We start from the raw sequence: 20,598 nt of genomic DNA on the forward strand, positions 1-20,598 counted from the left end.
GGCTGCCACGACAGCCCATTCCGTGTAAATTAGCCTGTAGTCTAAAAGGTGAGGTGTTGGTAAAATTGGTAAATTGGGTGTTTCTGCTCAAAAACACTTGGATGTGGTCAAGTAACCTTTTAATAGTTAGAATGCCTTATCATGCCTGTGGAGCTGTCAGGGGCAAATCCTCCTATCACAACCAGCACTAAAGGCCACATAGCCTGGAACATGTCAATCCACTAAAAGCTTGGATTGAATTCAGGTTGTCGAAATTCAACTTCACTTGAAGAATTCACTCAGACAAATCCGCAAAAAGTAGGAAACTTCTCCATTGGGAAGTCTATTCTGATTCTCACAGGTGACAAGTGAGTTTGTGTTGCTATGCTTTTTTACATAGCGAGTTTACATAGAAGTACAGTTGCCAGACTGAAACTGCCCACAATGCACACATCTGGGAGAATGCTTTAGCAGAGGTAATGTTGGCAAGTCTTTTCCATTCCTTGCAAGTACTTTACTTGAGGTGTTCATTTAAAACATTCCACCGTCACATCCAAGCATGAAGAAAATCTACTGAGCGAGTGAAGGGAACTTGCTCTCATTTGGACAATCCTAATTCAACCCCTATAGGTCACCTGATGGAGTGTGTCACATGGGCACCACAAGCCAGGTAGTCAGCCTGGAACATGTCCACATGCATGGAAAACAACACAGGCACAGCTGACTTTAATTGGCTCATGTGGATGGCATGCCAATGAGCCACCGCAATTACCAGTGGCCAGTTTATCCTCCCCCAGAGGACAAAGGACTGGGCTAGCTTGCATTTCTGTAGGGTCGTTTCGGTTTGATTCTTCACGAGAAAATGAAGGTTGTAGGCTATCCTCTGTACAGAACATGTTTGGAGCACCGGTCTATGGACTAGAGTAGTCCTGCATGCTAACCACGCTGTCCCTTGTCCCTTCAGGCCACTGGGGGTACGGAGGTTTGCTAAGCCCTTGGTAAGCAGGAGCTCGCCCCATGGCACTGGAGTGGGTTTGTACTAAGCCCAGTGTCATTGGACGAAACGGGCCATGTGTGGTGCGCCTAATGCCCACCGTCTACACAGGAATGATGGAATTCCGATCAGCTTTTCCGATCAGTTTCCGGACACCGGAGGGCAGAGCAGAACGGATCTAGCATGGAACTATGAGGAAGAGAGAGAGAGAGAGAGAGATGAGTTGAGGCTGAGTGATTGAGTTGCCAATGTCATCAAACGACCTGTCACTGTGGTGCGTCTTCACAGTGACGGCACACCTCTGGACGGCCACTGTTTCAGACTGATAGTAGCAGTACAGCTCCTCATCATCAGACAGGCAGAGGAGAGGACACTGATCCAACCTCCGCAGTAAGTCTCCTCTGTCTGCCTTTGTCTCACTGTCTGCCTTTGTCTCACTGTCTGCCTTTGTCTCACTGTCTGTCTTTGTCTCACAGTCTGCCTTTGTCTCACTGTCTGCCTTTGTCTCACTGTCTGCCTTTGTCTCACTGTCTGTCTTTGTCTCACAGTCTGCCTTTGTCTCACTGTCTGCCTTTGTCTCACTGTCTGCCTTTGTCTCACTGTCTGCCTTTGTCTGGGTTTATGAGCCGTGAAGTGCTTCTCTCTCAAGGGTCTCTTAACTCCCACAGGTGTGTGTGTGTAACTCATGAACCAATTAGTATTAGGTTATTAAAGTCACCATGAGGGAGCAAAGACATTGAGATGAATCAAATATATAGATGACCAGGCAGTTCACAGTGTCAGTGTGTAATTAATACTTATACTGCAATTTTGACGAAAACTTGGAGACATGTTCTTCTGAACTGAAATGACCTCTTCCTTTCTTTTTAGGAAATGAACTTGGCTCGGCTCCATGATAAACACAAGTTAAAGAAATACTGGGAACAGAAAATTGAAAGTCACAGCAATATGATGGGGAATGAGGAAACTAGATTGATGAGCAGTGCTTTGTCAAAGTAAGTATATCTGTCAGACTTCCTTATAATGTATAGCTAATCACTGGTTTGCTGTGGAAAATGTGGATTTTCAAAACATCAGGAAGAAAGTATTGAAGTCTGCTTTGTAGATGATAATTACCAATGGAAACCGGTCTTCATTTACAACCATAAGAGACTGAATAATGACTGCGTGCCACGAGGGCTACTTGGCAGGGTTAATCTCAGAAACACAGAAGTCAAGTTTTGCAAAATCTGCCCTCAAGAGATTCTGACAGGGTAGGCAGCAGTGGATCAGTGGAAAAAGCATTTTTCTAAAGTAGTCTATTTATATGCTTTACTTTAATCTTTAATAAAATTTTTACCCAAAAATATATTTTTCTGTCATTTTGACAAATATTTCGACATACTATATAAACATAACCTGTTGGCTAGTACCCTTTTAAGTTACAGTAGGTCTACTTACAACTGAGTAGGATATTTCAGTACTTTTTCAACCCTTGGTGAATGAGTAACAAAAGAGTTGTGAGTGAAAATGTGAGTGTGGGAGTGAATTAATAAAGGAACATAATTCCATCTGTTTACCACATGAAAAATGTCACATTTAACAATATTCAGGAAACAAAAAGTAATTGTTTTTCAAGGTCAATATTTTTCTTTTAAAAGTAAATTGCAGTAATTTACTCATACACTCATACATTTTATATGAGTTACTTTTTACTTTAGTTTTGTTATTTTACACCAATAATTTCACTACCCCTGAGACTAATGTTACATAACTAACAATAATTGAGTAGGATATTTTAGTACTTTTTCCACCCCTGGTAGATGCACAGGACAGAAAATAGCCTAATATGGGGACAAATCCCCACATTATAATGAGCATCTGCTCTTGAGATGCTGCTGAGAACCTAACCCCTAGTAACCAAGACAACATGCCTTGCACCCTTGAAGCGTAAATGACAAGCAAATTAGTTCTAATCTATGGCTGGCACAGGTAGGCTACAGAGCCCAGATAACAGACAGACAGGAAAACAGGCAGGGAGACAGGCAGTCAGGCAGTTTGCTGTGCATCTGCGGTAAGGTCATGGGGATTAGCACGTACAGTGGTACAAATGCACTCTAATCCTTCATCTTTGGTCCTGTGACTAATCAATGTGAGCAGAATGTGTTGCTTTTGGAACAGCTGAGAGGAGCTCACTAAAGCAGCTCTAACCCTTCGCCTGCCTGTAATGAATATATCGATTGTTCACACACAGAATGACACAATGGGTTTAAAGGCTGATCCTGCTTGTATTAATATGTGCATCTATGTTTGCCACAAATCCCCTTCTTTACAAAATGAAATAACTGACTGTAAAAGCAAATGCTGCCCAGACAGTAAGTGAAAGGAGAGGAGATAGAGAGTGGGAGAGGAGGAGTGGGAAAAGGGACCAAGTTCTGGATGTTTGTTTTATTACATCACCACCAGTAGTAGGCCTAATACTATGGCCTTGGGTATTGTATTCAGACCTGGGTTCAAACACGATTTTATACATTTCAAATACTTAATCTTTTTTTTTTTTGACTGCTTGGATTGCCATGGATAGGGTTTACCGCTTTGGGCAATTATTTTGGTGGTCGTTTAAGACAAATCCAGCGCAGAGGATGTACTTTACATTATTTTAAATAGCATTAGAACCCCCTCTGATCATCTGAGGTATGATGAGAATTGTTTTGATTGGTGATTGTGACACATGTGATGTGTCCATAGCATTTGGCCTGTCGGGAGGCCTAACATACCAGGGATCCTTATTATCATTCCCTTGGTGGGTGTCGATGGACACATTGTAGGTGTGAATAGGATCATGTGTCGGGGTGACATCTTGTTTAGGTGAGTGACAGGGGGCCCAGTAAAAAGGGGACATTTTATTAATTAGTGCACCAATAAGATAAAGGACCACTACTGCAGGATATGAAAAAGGAAAATATATTTTTGTGAAAAAAACTTTTGAAATGGCGATAAGGTAATGACAGAGCCATGATAGGATTTGGTGTTTGTTAATATACGTATTCTACTGTAAGTTGGCAGTCATTACTGTTCTGCTGTATTTATAAATGAAATGCTTCATGTAGCACCTTCAGTTGTTGTACCAGATTGATTCTCCATGAGCTACAGACAGCACTGTTCACGATGCTTCCAACAGGCTGAGGGAGGAGTGGCTGAGGAGACTGAAGCTGCGGAACCAACAGCTGGAGGGCTTCGAGGAGGAGCGTATGAGGAGAGCCAAGATGACCCAATAATGACATGCTAATCTAAATTCTAACATTTTAAGCCTGACATAATAACACTGTAGATGGCTAGATAGGGCAAGTATCTATTTGTTAGTACTTTGATTACCCTTACTTATGGCTTCTCTTTTTTTTTTTATTGGTCAAATCAACATTTTTACTTGACTTTGAAATAATATATCTGCCACCAATTAAAACTATAAATGGATTAGATGTATTGGTATGAATCAGGAAACATATCTGTGTTACCGAGGTCAGAAGGTTGGACAGCTCTGTACAAAACTCATGTCATTATACTTCTATCTACAGTGTTTTGTAAATTGTAAGGTATCAAAGAACAACACGTTTCAAAAAAGTTGGGACAGACTTGTGTTTTCTCCACTGAAGTTGGAGAATGGAGTTAAATAAAGACCAATTACAAAAGAAGGTTAGGGGTAGAGAAAATATACATTTTTAAAGATTGATGAGAAATAACTAAAGTGAATCTTCTTGTTCTTGTGTAAGTTCAATGACTGGGATGTCACTGATTAATCAGACATGACACTGGAGTTGTGAGGCATACATTTGTTATATGGCATGTGAGCAGACTCTATGCTAGTTAGAGTGATTGACATGGTTACAGGTGGGGTATTTTGTTGTTTGACTTTGTGTAGGATTGGAGGAAGATGTTATAAGGAGAAGACATAATATAACCAGGTCATGCCAATCCGGCACAACCAGAAGAGGACTGGCCAGTCCACAGAGCCTAGTTCCTCTGGTTTCTTCTTAGGGACAAATATGTTTCGTTTTTTTTAAGGAAAGTATGGAGAACACAGAGAATCCATAAAATTGTGTAAATTTCCAAGCCTGATGTCATCATTTTTACTAGTTTATTTGCATGGTCATTGTATTATTATGTGTCATGAAAGATTATGCGATGAAAACCAAATTGAGAGGCCTCTGGCGTGAGGCATGTGAGATTGAAACCACTCATTTGAATGCAAGTAGGTAGATTCCAAAAGTGTTGGAATAAGACAGTATGCTTAGTTGCTTAAACTGAGGAAAGTCAAGTAAAAATTGTGTCAATGCGTTTAATGAGTACTTTTTACAATGTGTTAAAATAAGCAATGGAAATGGAGTGCTGTTTCCTTTTTCTTTTCACTTTGATGCTATGAAACATATCAGAATAAAGAAAACGACTTGGTATACTGAGGCATCTCTCTATAGAAAGTTTTGAAGAACCAGGTACAATTTTTTTGTATTATATGGTATAATATTCCATGCATAAGAAGTGTGCTAATTCTAGGAGTGTTCTCTAGAAAATTTTCTAATGAGGTGGTTAATTAAATTGTGGGAAATAATATAAATTATTATTACATCATTTATATTATTATTAAAGATGATATTACAAAAACAAAAGTTATTACATCCAGCAAAGGTCAGCGTCATTTTCCTATGATCACACTGTCATTATTTTGCTCCTGTTTTATCCTCTCTCTCTCATTCCCCTCATTTCATCATATTTCCAGTTGTAAAATCAAAACAACTGTATAGTTGAAAATCTTGGCCAGTCTTCATCTTAGGGATCCATGTAATGCTATTCTGCATTTTTCCAAAATTGCTCATCCAACTAAGGATATTCCGATGTGTCAATATGTATGAGTACATGGTGAATCACCTCACAATCCCAGTTAGCTTTGCAGACGCCCATGTCGTCAGAGGGAGATTCCCTAGAGGAGGGGTGGACAAACCTGATGTGGCCCCAGAGACAAAAAGTGTGCCCTCCCCTGCCGTTGAACAAAATGAGACATGAGTATGCTCAATCCCAAACGGTCTTCTTCTCCTCCTCCCCTCCCTCCTCGGTCCTGCAATGATCACAATTTAGAGGATCAATCAAATTACTTAAAAATATATAAAACATTTCAGAAGGTAGCAGGGCGGAGCAGGCCGAGCATCAGCCTTTTCATCTTTTCCTGGTCATAGTAATAAGTAATATGATAAGTCATAGCAATATATCAGTTATCAGTTCTATTATAAGTCCAATGACCTCTATAATAATCTAGGCATGATAGTGCTCTTTGACGTCTTTTCAGTCTGGTGTAGAAAATTGAAATGTAAGTAAACAGTTTTTAGGAAAGTAACATAAATGACAAGGGCACTTCAGGTCACAAATGTAATGTGTCCATTTCCTGGCAGGGAGTCAGATAAAATGTAACTTCCTCTGTTCACACATAATTTAAGGCCATCCAATATACACAAAGTAAATGTGTGCACTGCAGGAGATAACTGTGATACGTCTGAACACTGAGGAACACTGTTCTGATTTCTGAAAATGTTCAGTCACAACAATTCTTAAAACACTTTACCCAGTTATGAGGGAAAAACCGCTGTCATCAAAAAAGTGCCATTCCAGTTTAATTCTAATGCTTCTTGTTGTTGCTCTCTAGCATCACCATGTGGTAATCCAGATACTAATCAAACCACCAGATGTGAAATTAAAGTTTTACATATATACAGTACATAAAAGCAGCAGCAGTTCATATTTAAATGAATAAAGATTCTTTTATGAAAGATACAGTATAAAAATAAGGCACAACAGAAGGGTTTTTTCATCATTTTTTGGTTTTTCCTGTATGTGTTGATAAGAGAAAACTTCCTTCCTCCCCACCCATGTTAATTACACAATAATACAAAGTCTGTAAGTAAACCAAGATTATAGTAAACAGGAAGGCAACATTTCATTCAGGCATGGATTAAAAAATATATAACTTTTGCTTTAACTTTCTTGTACATTTTTCATATCATAACATTTTCATGGGACAAGTCAGAAAACACAATTTGGCATGTAAAACATTATGTAATTAAAACAAAGGCAACACATGTCCTATGCTATAATCTGTGTACAAGCCCATTTCCAAAAAAGTTGGGATGCTGCGAGAATGCAAATAAAAACAGAATGCAATGATGTGTAAATAATTTATCCCTATATTTATTTGAAAATATCAAAGTTTTTACTTTTAATAATATGTCTGCCACCAATTAAAAACTATAAATGGATTAGATGTTTTGGTATGAATCAGAAAATATATCTGTGTTACCAAGGTCAGAAGTTTGGACAGCTCTGTACAAAACTCATGTCATTATACTTCCATGTACAGTATTTTGGAAATTGTAAGGTATCAAAGTACAACCCAGTTTCAAATAAAGTTGTGACAGTGAATAAAATGTAAAAAAAACAGAATGCAATGATGTGCAAATCCTTTAAACCCTATGATATATAGAAAACAGTACAAAGACTTAATATCAGATGTTGAAATTGAGAAATGTTACTGTTATGGAAAAAAACATGCCCATTTTGAAATTGATGCAAGCAACACAGTGTTCACCATTGTGTTGCATCACCTCTTCTTATAACAATACTCTGTAAGCGTTTGGGAACTGAGGAGACCAGTTGCTGTAGTTTTGAAAGTGAAATGCTTTCCCATTCCTGCTTGTTATAGGATTTCAGCTGCTCAACAGTTCAGGGTCTCCTTTGTCATGTTTTTCATTTCATAATGCGCCAAAAGTTTTCAAAAAGTCTGTACTGCAGGCAGGCCAGTTCAGCACCCAGACTCTTTTACTATGGAGCCATGCTGTTGTAATATGTGCAGAATCGGGTTTGGCATTGTCTTACTGAAATAAACAATGCCTTCCCTGAAAATTATGTTGTCTATGATTGCAGCATAAGTTGCTCCAAAACCTGTATATATCGTTCAGCATTAATGCTTCCTTCCCAGATGTGCAAGTCACCCATGCTATGTGCACTAATGCACCCCCATACCATCATGGATGCTGGCTTTTTAACTGTGTGCTGTTAAAAAGCTGGATGGTCCCTCTCCTCTTTAGCCTGGAGGATGCGGCGTCCATGATTCCCAAAAATAATTTAAAATTTTTGATTTCAGACCACTGGACAATTTTCCACCTTGCCTCATCTTAAAAGAGTTTGGGCCCAGAGAAGGCAGCGGCAGTTCAGGATCTTGTTCATGTATGGTTTCTTCTTTGCATGGCAGAATTGTAACTTGCATTTGTGGATGCAGCGACATACTTTGTTCACAGAAAGTCGTTCTCATAAGTGTTCCATGCAGTGATTTCCACTACAGAATCATGTCTGTTTTTAATGCAGTGCCATCTAAGGGCCCGAAGATCACGACCATCTAATATTGGTTCTCGGCCTTGTCCCTTGCATACAGAGATTTCTCTGGATTCTCTGAATCTAATGATATTATGTACCATACAGTGGGGGAAACCATTTTTTTTATCCCCTGCTGATTTTGTATGTTTGCCCATTGACAAAGAAATGATCAGTCTATAATTTTAATGGTAGGTTTATTTGTACAGTGAGAGTTCAAATAAACCTACCAAAAAAAAATTTATGAGTGAAATAACTATTTGATCCCCTCTCAATCAGAAAGATATCTGGCTCCCAGGTGTCTTTTATACAGGTAACGAGCTGAGATTAGGGCCACACTCTTAAAGGGAGTGGTCCTGATCTCAGCTTGTTACCTGTATAAAAGATACCTGTCCACAGAAGCAATCAATCAATCAGATTCCAAACTCCCCACCATGGCCAAGACCAAAGAGCTGTCCAAGGATGTCAGGGACAAGATTGTAGACCTACACAAGGCTGGAATGGGCTACAAGACCTTCGCCAAGCAGCTTGGTGAGAAGGTGACAAGATTTGGTGTGATTATTCGCAAATGGAAGAAATACAAAAGAACTGTCAATCTCCCTCGGTCTGGGGCTCCATGCAAGATCTCACCATGTGGAGTTGCAAAGATCATGAACAAGATCAATGGTGAGGAATCAGCCCAGAACTACATGGGACGATCTTGTCAATGATCTCAAGGCATCTGGGACCATAGTCACCAAGAAAACAATTGGTAACACACTATGCTGTGAAGGACTGAAATCCTGCAGCCCTGCAAGGTCCCCCTGCTCAAGAAAGCACATGTACAGGCCCGTCTGAAGTTTGCCAATGAACATCTGAATTATTCAGAGGAGAACTGGGTGAAAGTGTTGTGGTCAGATGAGACCAAAATCGAGCTCTTTGGCATCAACTCAACTCGCCATGTTTGGAGGAGGAGGAATGCTGCCTATGACCCCAAGAACACCATCCTCACTGTCAAACATGGAGGTGGAAACATTATGCTTTCTGCTAAGGGGACAGGACAACTTCACCGTATCAAAGGGCCATATACCGTCAAATCTTGGGTGAACCTCCTTCCGTCAGCCAGGGCATTGAAAATGGGTCGTGGAAGGGTATTTCAGCATGACAATGATCAACGATCAGTTCTTTGTTAGTGAGCAAACATACAAAATCAGCAGGGGATTAAAAAAATATCCCTCACTGTAGATGATGAGATTCCCAAACTCTTTGCAATTTAATTTTGAGAAACTTAAATTGTTGCATTGCGTAGTCTTCCACTGAGTGGTGAACCCCTCTCAATCTTTACTTCTGAAAGATGCTCTTGGATGCTCTTTTTATACCCAGTCATGTTGCTAAATAACCTAATAAGATGTGAGATTTTCCATCAGGTAATTTTATTAGCATTACACAACTTTTCCAGTCTTTTGTTGCCCCTGTCCCAGCTTTTTTAAACATGTTGCTGTCATCAAATTACATTTTTCAAGAAACAATAAGATGTCTGTTTCAACATTTGATGTTGTCTTTGTACTATTTCCTATAGAATATAGGCAGTGCTTGATTTGCAAGGTCCCGGAACACATTTGGGCACACGACAGACATGGATCCGGCTGGCAAATCGACACAAATTGGCATCAGCTCATTGGTAGCACCAACAGTGGAAAACAAAATGTTAAAACTTTCACAGTCTTGTCAGGCGGTGCCGAGACTACAAGAGGCTGCAGGAAAAGACAACTTTGTGAACTCTGAACACTTTTAGTAGAATCTTTACAGTGCAAAGCGAACACAGCGATGGAAAAAGACAAGTAATGCGTAGCAGACCAGATCTGTGAAAAGTAGGTGCCGGAACAAACTGAGGAAAATCTGAGAGGTGCTGAATCTTGTTCCGGCAAGATCCGGCAAAATTTTAACCACTGAACATAGGGTTTTAATTATTTGTACATTATTGCATTTCCGTTGTTCTTGACATTTTACACAGCGTCCCAACTTTTTTGGAATTGGGGTTGTGTGTTTTCAACCATTTCAAACTTCCACCTGTGCCTCAGAAGAATGAGTTGCCTGTGAGAGCTGTGACTGTCCTATAGAATACCCTGAGGGAGGCACAGTCCCATTCCCATCCTCGCTGAAGACGTTCTCAAATATCTTCCTCAGGGAGACCCTGACCCTCGCTCTGAAGTCCTGCCCCATGAACACGTACAGCACGGGATTGAGGCAGCTGTTGACAAACGCCAGAGCGACCGCCAGCGGATCCAGGTCCTGTGCCACTTCCCCCAAGGCCTCTCCACCGTACTCCATCACCATCCCTATGACGTGATACGGCAGCCAACACACAAAGAAAGCCACCACCACTCCTAGAATAATCCTGAAGGCTCTCCGCGACTTGAATCGGCTACTGCTCACCCTCCTTCCGATGAGCAGGTGGCAGAGGGTGATGACCAGCAGAGGGACCAGAAAGCCGAGCACCAGCCTGGCAACGAAGCTGGCTCTGATGGCTGACTGGTTGCTGTCATTGTAGGTGCACAAAGTCAGGTTTATATCATCAATGACTAATAGTTCTCTGTAGATCATGGAGGGCAGAGTGAGGAGGAACGCCATGATCCAGGCCAGCCCGCAGAGCAGCAAGGCCAGGGGGATGCTCCGATTGTTCTGTGACCAGACAGGAAGGATGACCAGGGCAAAGCGATCCAGGCTGATGAGCATGAGGGTGAACACACTGGCGAACATGTTGAGGACAATGACTGAGGGAATAAACTTACACATTGCGTTTCCATATATCCAGTGGTAGTCCAGTAAGATATGAGCTATGCTGAAGGGAAGAGATATACAGCAGAAAAGGTCAGCAAGTGCCAGGCTGACGAACCAAACAGTGTTTATTGTCCGCTTCATCTTAATGCCAGCTATCCAGATAACAAAGGCATTGCCTGGGATACCAAGGAGACAGGCAACACTGTAGAGGACTAAAGAAACCACGCGTATAGAATTATTTTCCTGTCCTTTTGTGGGGGAAGATGAGTTGCCGTCTGTGTAACTGTAATTCCAATAATCATTTGTCACCATTTCGTCACTGGAGAGGAATTGATTGAAACAGATTATATTCACATTAAAACACAAACACATGGAGTCATTTTTTCAAAAAGTTAAATCCGTAAAACAATCTGAATATTCTTTATATATTGTTTATTTGTATAATTAGAAGAATGTGATAATCACTGATGAGTACATATTGAAAGCAAACACAGAGCTCTAGTGTTTTTATGTCATTATTAAAACATTGTCTAATGGAACAGGGATTTCAGTTTGGTTGACTGCCCAGAGACTTTTTCCAGCATGAAATTTGTTCCACAAAACAATTATCCTAAGTTCATAATATTTCAGTATTTAACAGCATTTTCATAAACAAAAAACAGATACTACTTATGACTTTTACTGAAAATGGTCATTTAACTTACCTCATCTTGGAGCTCTTCCTTCCAAAAGTTAACAAAGCACTTACAGCTGTGAACTGTTCCAACCCCACAGGAAACTAAAGTAGCAACTGTTTATAGAGAGCGTCTACCAAGCAACATATGGTGCATAGAATGCAAATTAACATATTTCCTGAAACGAAACCAGAGATAACTTCACAAAATCTAATAATAATAAAAAAGCTGAAACACAGGATAGACATGAAAACAAGGATTTGAATTAACAGAATAATTAATTCACAGCAGTGTAATTCAAACCTAAGAATTACAGTTTTTTACAGTCGCTAGGACACATTTCCCAATACTTAGGTCACTTTTTCAAAACTCTTCATTCAGTGAGCACAACAGAAGTATAAGTGGGCTAAACTGAGGATTAATTATCATTGCTTTGGCACAAAATGCATTCAATGACTACATCTTTCAAATGACAAAAATTATTTTCTCACTTCAACACAACAACCGCCAAAACTCTGTGTACTTACTGGCCAATGTGCACATTCTTACATATTGTTTTCAAAACTGTTAAACTTAAGTTCAAAACAATAACATAATACAAAACAGAATATGACAGCAATTTGCTACAGTTCTATAGTCATATTTTAATGAAATATATTTTAAATCTTAAAATAAGATGCGCTAAAAAACAATTGGACCAACCACAGCTGATTCTCATTGTAGATGAACATCTACACAGTTGTTACTCTTTCAATTTCATTACAAAAGGAGACAACTGCTGAGTAGTTTTGCATTGTGATGTGGACCCAGCCAGAAAAATGGACCCAGACAGAAATAGACAAGTGGCTGAAAGAGGAAGAAGAGTGACTGGGAGGGGGCGAGGAATACATATGTGTGGTGGAAGAAGAATAAGAGGAAGAACAAGAGCTGTAGTCTCAGATGAGACCAGAGCTACTGTAATTGATCGTGTAGTAAATCATGGTCTCTCAATGTGAGAGGCTGGTCAGAGAGTGCAGCCAAATCTGCAACACTCAACAGTGGCATCTATTGTTAGAGTTTTCAGGCAAACCAACAGGTAACTTGTATTCTGCAAGGGTATTTGACTGAGTTGCACATTACAGAAGTAAATAGACTTTTGTGTAATTGCTTTTGCATATCTGCTTAGGACTCAATGGTTACCTCACACAGGTGGGAGAGGAAGGATGTTCACAGATTTTCAGGAAACTGCCATTGTTGATATGGTCATCAGAAACAATGGCATAAAACTCACTGAGATTCGAGACAGTCTTGGCAGACAAAGTTACTTTTGCAAATATTCACAGTGTAAGCATAACAACAATTTGTAGAGTCCTGAAACAACATCAGGTAAGGATGAAACAGTTGTACACTGTGCCTTTTGAGAGGAACTCTGAACATGATTGGGAAGAGAGCCACAGTGGATGTCCCGGGCCAGAGGGGTGCCAACACCACAATGTGCGCAGCAATATCCACTGATGGACTGCTGTGACACAAACCACTAATTGGGCCATACAACACTCAACGTCTCCTTGCGTTCCTGCATGACCTCTATGGAAGGGTTGTGCTAGGTGAGGAAAGGGATGGAGAGAAGAAATCAGCCAACATTTATAATTGTATGGGACAATGTGGCATTTCACCACTCCAGTACAGTCACAGAGTGGTTTGCAGACCATCCCAGAATGGTGTCACTTTTCCTCCCACCTTACTCTCCATTCCTCAACCCCATAGAGGAATTATTTTCCTCATAGAGGTGGAAGCTTTATGACCACCATCCACATGATCAAATATCCCTCCTGGACGCAATGAATGCTGGATTCCTGGACATATCAGCAGAAGATTGTTAGGGATGGATCAGGCATGCCAGAAGATTCTTTCCTAGGTGTATTGCCCTAGATGACATAAGATGTGATGTGGATGAGATCCTGTGGCCAAATGGAGAAGACCGAGTAGATTAGCATTACTATTGTATCTGTATCAGTGGATGGTGTGTATACAAATTCTTGTATTTTGGAATTACTCAGTGCAAAAAAATACAAATGTATATAAGACATAAAACATATTGTGGCTTTCTGCATCATGTCTGATTCATTCCAGTAACATATATTGCAGTGAATTATAAATAGAGATGTGTCCTTGATTTACACAAGAAAACATTGTAAAATGCTACCTGTTGTTAGTGTTTTTTAGGTCATTGTTTTGTGGGTGACAAAGTGTGTTTGTTGTCTGTCAACCTTTGCTAGTGTTCTGGAAGAATGAAGTGATTTGGTAGTTTTAGTGCATTTTGAAAGTGAAATGAACTGCTGTGCCGAGCTGAAAGTTGGTTTGGAGAACTGTGTGAAGAGTTTTGAAAAAGTGACCTAAGTATTGGGAAATGTGTCCTAGCGACTGTAAAAAACTGTAAATATCTGATAATAAATTACAAGAGACTTCCTTTGCATTTTTGACCTGAAGGAATTTATTTTTAAATTTTCTACTTAAACAAAGATGAGGGCAAAAAAGGGAAAATGTGAAAACTAAAATGAATTGGTAAAATAATAAGTAATGACACATCTCATAGCTTAAATAGTAGACTAAAATATTAAATAATAGACTAAAATATTATTTCTCGATCTCAGAAATAGAAGTGGATCAATAATCCTAATTTCATAAACCCCCTGACAGTCATTCAGCAACTTAAATAAAAACAGACACGCGTTAAAAAAAACAACTTTAATTACTTTGTGATGAGAAACTATATATGACTTTGAACTGTGTCACTGGCTAACGCATCATGTTGGCCTAAACAGGATGTGGAGTCGATATCTGCTCGACACTGGGCCCGTTTCTCCTCAGTTTTCTTCCTCTGCATGACTAAGTGGACACTACTTCCTCTTCTTCTTGCTTTTCTTGCCTCCGTCCCCTTGCTGTGAACCTGAGTCAGCACCCGCACCCTTCTGGGTCCGCGTCTTCAGTTTGGGGATCATCTCAGCACAGTATATCATCACGTCTTTACCTTCAGGGGTAATTGGGAAAAAATGATTTCTGTAAATTGTTTTGTCATGATGTTACATGAAGTTCCGGTTAGTGATAGAAATAATGATTACTGATATATGAGAACTGACAAAGGAGAAAAGCAAGAATTGTTAACAGTAGTAACAATAAAAAACTGGTGCAGTACAACAGTTGCGCAGAACAGTCTCTCGGAAACACAATGTCTCTGCCTTTTCAGGTTCCACCAGGACGGACAACTGAGTAGCGGGTAAACAACGCCTTGTTTGACGACAGCGCCTGTTCCATCATGTTGTTGGGATTTGGATTAAGTAGCTGTAACAGATTGAATGGTCAAGAGAACGTATTCCTGGCAGACGTTAGGCCCCTTAACATTGACAGAGCAACATCTGAAACGCAAACATTGTTGCTGACCAGGTGCATTGGTTCATGGCCACAGTTCACCCTTCGTCGCATGGATACTTCCAGCAGGATAATGAGCCATGTCACAAAGCAAAAACTGCCTCAGAATGGTTCTAGGAACATTAGAGTATAGCGTTCAGTTTACTTGAGTGACTTTTGCAATCCTCTAAGGTTTGAAGAGCACAATGTTGCATGTCGTGTAGGAAATGTTTGGAGAGCCTCTGGCGTACTGTGAAATGTCTAAATGGAACAATGAACAGAGTGTAACGTTTTTTATTGCAGCCAGTGAAAAATAGTCTTGTAATTGTTTTAATGCCAGGCCATGCAGCACTAACAAGTTTGATATGGGAGTAGTAGGGTTGCAACCTTAATGAAAGGTAGTTGGCTTTGAATTTCAATATTTAATAGGTAGGCCTATTTGGGGGACACAAAAAAATAATTAAAAGAGGTGCCCTTACTGGGAAGAAATGTCAATACAATTCTGCCGTTTCAAGCTACAATAGATACCGTAGCAGCGTTTAAATACCTAGGCATTGACATATTACCACTTACACGAAGAACATCATCAACAATTTTAATATTTTCATATTCATAAACAATCTTCAAAGATGTTCAGATCTACAAAGATGGTCTAAATAAATAATTTCAACCTCTCTTCCAACACTAATTTCTATCATTAAAATAAAAATACAATAACAAAGTCAACTTCAACAGCTCCAATATCCCAGCTCCACTGGGATATTGGAAGAAATTGCATACTTTGATCACCAAATTTATATGGAAGGGCAAGCAATCTCAAAAGTCAACATTTTTACAGAGAAAATATTTTCTTGAGATCTAACCCCACCCCCCAATTTTAAACTAGATATTTGGGCCTTTATGATGTGGCCATTACTTATGTGGTTGAACCGCAATCTCAGTGCCATATGTGAGGGATTTTTATTAGAAATGCATGTATAATCACATGCTTTATGAATATATTAATGTGCAATTCATACACACAGACAATGAGTTCGTAAAGATTGCATGGTCATCATGATGTGTGTATCTTGTCCTGGGAACCATCATGAGTGTGTCAGCAGCAGTGTACCTCAACAGAGCATCATCATTTGTCCAGACATTAATGACTCTGAAGTTTATTGCCTTTGTGCTTACTGGTGGTGTAACCCATTAGTTTGTCATAATTAACTGCCTTGAATTACGGACACTCAGAAAGCTAGGGGACAAGAGGTAAACCCCGCCCCGGGGGACTTCCAGAAAGGATGGTCAGATGGCGTGATGTGTGAAAGTTTTTGTATAAAGCCATGGTCCGGACTTAGAACTTTGGGTGTATTTGCAGAAGGACCTGGCTTTGATGACTGTCATCATTTTATGATTTTCATTAAAGTCTATTGGATTCACAAGTTCCTGAGTTGAAGTGCCTTTGTTTTAGAAAGAGTGGACTTGATTTTCCACGACACATGCCGCCCCCTAGAGGAGAACCTAGTAAAGCCATATCAGCATAGAACCTTATTAAATATTTCATTGTAAAAATCCTCCCATGACAGCATCATTTCACAACTGCTAACAAAAGAGGGAAGAAAATAAACCCTTAAACAGCAGCCCCATACATGCTGTTAAAATGTCCTAGTCTCCTCATGGATGCCCATCCAATACCATTTCTACCGTGGGGGATTTATGTTCACTCTGACATTGTGGACAGCTATAGGTTACCAAGAGTTGAAAAACAAATACAATCTACCTGGTTGTTCTTCTTATTTATTTATTTAGATATGTGGATTCATTCTGCGCTGTGTGTGTACCCTTGGGCTCAGAGCTAGGATGTCATCCAATCCAAAAGACGACAACAAGGGTAAGGGCAATCGTTTCAAAATGATGCATATATTTATTTTTACTCACACCAACATAACAACTACAAACTTACTTAAAATGGAATAAAAATATACCAGTAGTGGACGTTAATTTAAATACAGTGTAGGACAATAAAACATTCCTCATCAAGGAAAAGATTAACGTAAACACAAGCCGTACCTGTATGCACCGTCCTCAGGGTACTACTTTAACATTCGTATACTGTAAATGATCTGGTGGTGTCCAGAGGTTTGGGCCATCAGTGACATCATCATTTGAGCATTCTGTCAAAATCTATTCCACATCTTCTCAATGTAATCCGGCTCAATGACTACTCCAAACTTAACATGCAACGTGTTGTTGTGGCGCATACTCCTATTAACTTCACCCAGCACTACCAAAAGAGGACTGGAAACCCCTTTAGAATCTCTCTTCTCTAGCTTTCTTCCTAGGTTCTGCACCTACTACAGAGGTTGTCCTAGCCACCGTGCATCAATTTCTTGTTGTTGCTTGCGCTTTAAGTAAGAACACTGATGGAACTGCTGATCTAAAAAGGGCTTTCTAAAATACATTTTATTAATTGAAGTAATCAAATTACATTAACGGCTTTAGATAAAGTTATTTTATTAAACATATTGGACAGGTTATTTGTACCAGATTACATTTAATCAGTAGTCTACCCAACTCTTGCTATACATATTAACCTCATCCACAGGATATTGTGCACAACATATGAGCCTGTAACACTTTCCAATAGACGTGGACCTTCAGGGAGTGACTGTATTTCTCATATTTCGAATTTAGCAAATCTAAATACTGCGAGGGGGGCATCAAAAGGATTGGCATTTTTGACACGTGATCATGTAAACAAATACTTCTATCACATGCAGTCTAGCCTGAGACGGCAACTTCATACTACCAGCTAATATCCTACAGAACCTCTCTTTATCAAAATGAATAATGTTTTAATTAAGCAAGAACTGCCATGTTATGCACAAATGAGTGCTAGTAACGAGTTAGCGCTGCTCTGCTCACACAGCTGTTCTACGGCAACGTCCCAACCAGGGCTTGGGGTCAAACATGAGTGATAACATGCAGTAAGATGAGAGTGATCGACAGAGTAAGTCAATTAAACCGACGTCGGTCACATTTTTCTTTTTGAATATCTTATTGGCAAATGAAAGACGTTGGTCGAAGTTTTCTACCAGACCATACCCGAATTTGGGCAGACGTTTCTGTGAACAAGATAATACCTTAGTGTTGTCAGAACAACAATGTGTGCAAAAAGCCAAGATTTATTCATGTTTGGCTAATTTGAGCCATAGACCACTGCCATTCACCATTTACAAAGAAAAACACTTACGCGTGGCAAACTTTTCAGAGCAGAGAGTCCCATCCTCCTCTTTCAACTGAACACGCACTCTCCCTCTGAAGGTCACATCTCTGTTCCATTCTCTGGGGTACATCTTGTTCTGTGATTGGTCAATAAAACAACTATTCAAATTGCATAATTAGGTAAGACATACTAAGGTGACATTAGTTAGATGGATGATGGCAGTTTCTCCACACTGATGGTAGAGATGGATCAACCACTGCAAGTAATCATTTGGCTCCCATCTTTATAATTAATACTGTCACAACCAGTTATTCAGTTTAAGGATACAATTACTCTTTCACAGAGAGACATTATGTGATGCATAATTTTGTTCAATAAATGAATAATATAAATAATAAATAAATGTTGTTTGTTCACACAGATTTTTTATAATTTTTAATTAATATTACGTTTTGACAGAAAACCTGAAAGTGGGCAGATCTGTTTTTGTAGCACTAGGTGGAATTATTGATCTGTTATTACCTCTACAAGAACCTTGGCCCCAGCTGCTGTCAACACATCACTGATCTCAGCACAGGTAGGGTTCTCCACTGCCTGTGTGATTACACAGAAAGGAGAAAAAAAACATCAACCAATTTCCCCAGCCCAGATGATAGGTCTTTGATCAGTATGTATTTGTGGAGGTGAGTTTTGATAGGGCCTTGGCGGTCAGTCTGAAAATAACACATTGGTTGTGGTACAGTCTGGAAAATAAAAGAAACTCATCTTTCATATCAGCGTTAAGTTACTTTCTATAAACAAATAGTTCAATTGCTACACACCTTTAGGTGTAACTACCGAATTACATTTAAACAATAAAGTTTAGATTTATTTTTATCACTATTTGTTTTTAAGAATGACCGATGAACACTCAGTGAATTCTCATTAGTTATTATCTTTGCGCTCTATATCTACGCCTAAAACACCAAGTTGGCACCATTCAACTCATCTCTGCCAGCAAGCAAAACATAAACAGGAAGCACTTTTGTTAAGGAATGTACGGTATCGGTTAGAGCCATTGGAAACTATCCTACAGGACTGTTCTGAACGGGCAGACAGACATTTTTTTGGAAGACTGGGGAGGACATCAAATACTTCACAAAACCCATCACCAGGTTAATCAAGAAAAGTATTGAGGAATTCTTGTTGCTACTTTGACCACTAAAACATACTAAATTTTTTTTTAAATGAATTAAGGGTAGCGTCCTAGCTAGAACAACAATCTGATCAAGTCCCAATATGTCCCATTATATATGAAATACTAAAGGAGACAAAAAGTGACATGTCTGAGAACTAACATGCCTACCCTTGCAATTCAATAAAAATGTTAGCTGAAGTGCAAATGACGTGATAGAGACCAGAACAGATTATGGTAAAACCAGCTAGCTATTCAATGGTGTATAGGTGTGGTGGAAGTAGACCAAGATTACTCTGCAATACAGTATCAAGTTGCCCACAACAAATTAGAAACATCCTGTGGATTTGGTATACCTTTTCAGCAGGTATCCGTCTCCCCTCTGCAAGAGTCTTCTTACTGTTTACGTATGAGGGGTATATGCAGATAAACCTGAAAAAGAGACATCAGACAACATTACTTAGCTGCTTAATAGCTGATGCTCCAGTAGCTGATTGTTATTACGTGGTCTAGTGGCAGTACAGGCCTATACTTACTGAGATAACTAACGTTAGCTCAGTCAGTATAGATTAGATATTAGTGTTGAGGTGCACACGTGAGCTACAACTTGTTAGCTAGCAAACGCTGCTACGGTTTCAGCTGCATCAGATAATATCTTGATACAATTTCAAGTAGAAATATATTGCGACAGTACTTGCATAGGTATGTAGAGAAAAAACGATTGCTAGCCAAATGAGTTTCATGGTGGTTAGCCAATTTGATTTCTGGCACGCTAGCTAACAGTTACTGTATCCACATTATCTTAGCTTATTTTGTTCCCAGAACAGATCAACACACAAACAGTTATTAGGACAATAGGAGAGACGTATCTAAATATTGTCGTGTCTACCTGTCCTTTTCCGCTGGATTATTGCTAAGCGGAGCCATTGTTTTAGTAGTAAGTACAAGGCGGCACTAGGTCCACTTTTCGTTAGCTTTCTCGCAATCAGCGTCATGTAAGAAATGTTCTAGCATAGCAACCTTGCTGAGA

The 20,598-nt window shown here is 39.6% G+C and overlaps 2 protein-coding genes across 2 annotated transcripts; both read right to left on the bottom strand.

Annotated features, from left to right (window-relative positions):
- Positions 1 to 9,660: 9,660 nt before the first annotated feature.
- LOC105029633 (C3a anaphylatoxin chemotactic receptor) lies at positions 9,661 to 14,000 on the bottom strand. The gene is made up of 2 exons (XM_010903107.4): positions 11,830 to 14,000; positions 9,661 to 11,444 (listed from the first exon to the last, which is right to left on the bottom strand). Exons 1-2 carry the CDS (start codon positions 11,832 to 11,834, stop codon positions 10,403 to 10,405), a joined length of 1,047 nt encoding a protein of 348 aa, XP_010901409.1. The 5' UTR covers positions 11,835 to 14,000; the 3' UTR covers positions 9,661 to 10,402.
- A 253-nt stretch (positions 14,001 to 14,253) lies between these two features.
- LOC105029632 (signal recognition particle 19) lies at positions 14,254 to 20,555 on the bottom strand. Its single transcript, NM_001305633.1, is given in 5 exon segments — positions 14,254 to 14,809; positions 18,422 to 18,530; positions 18,917 to 18,988; positions 19,925 to 20,000; positions 20,458 to 20,555. Coding segments are annotated over 5 exon segments (426 nt in total). The 5' UTR covers positions 20,496 to 20,555; the 3' UTR covers positions 14,254 to 14,678.
- Between the last annotated feature and the right edge of the window lie 43 nt (positions 20,556 to 20,598).

Source organism: Esox lucius, chromosome 14 (assembly GCF_011004845.1).
Source record: "Esox lucius isolate fEsoLuc1 chromosome 14, fEsoLuc1.pri, whole genome shotgun sequence".
Taxonomy (NCBI): Eukaryota; Metazoa; Chordata; class Actinopteri; order Esociformes; family Esocidae; genus Esox; species Esox lucius.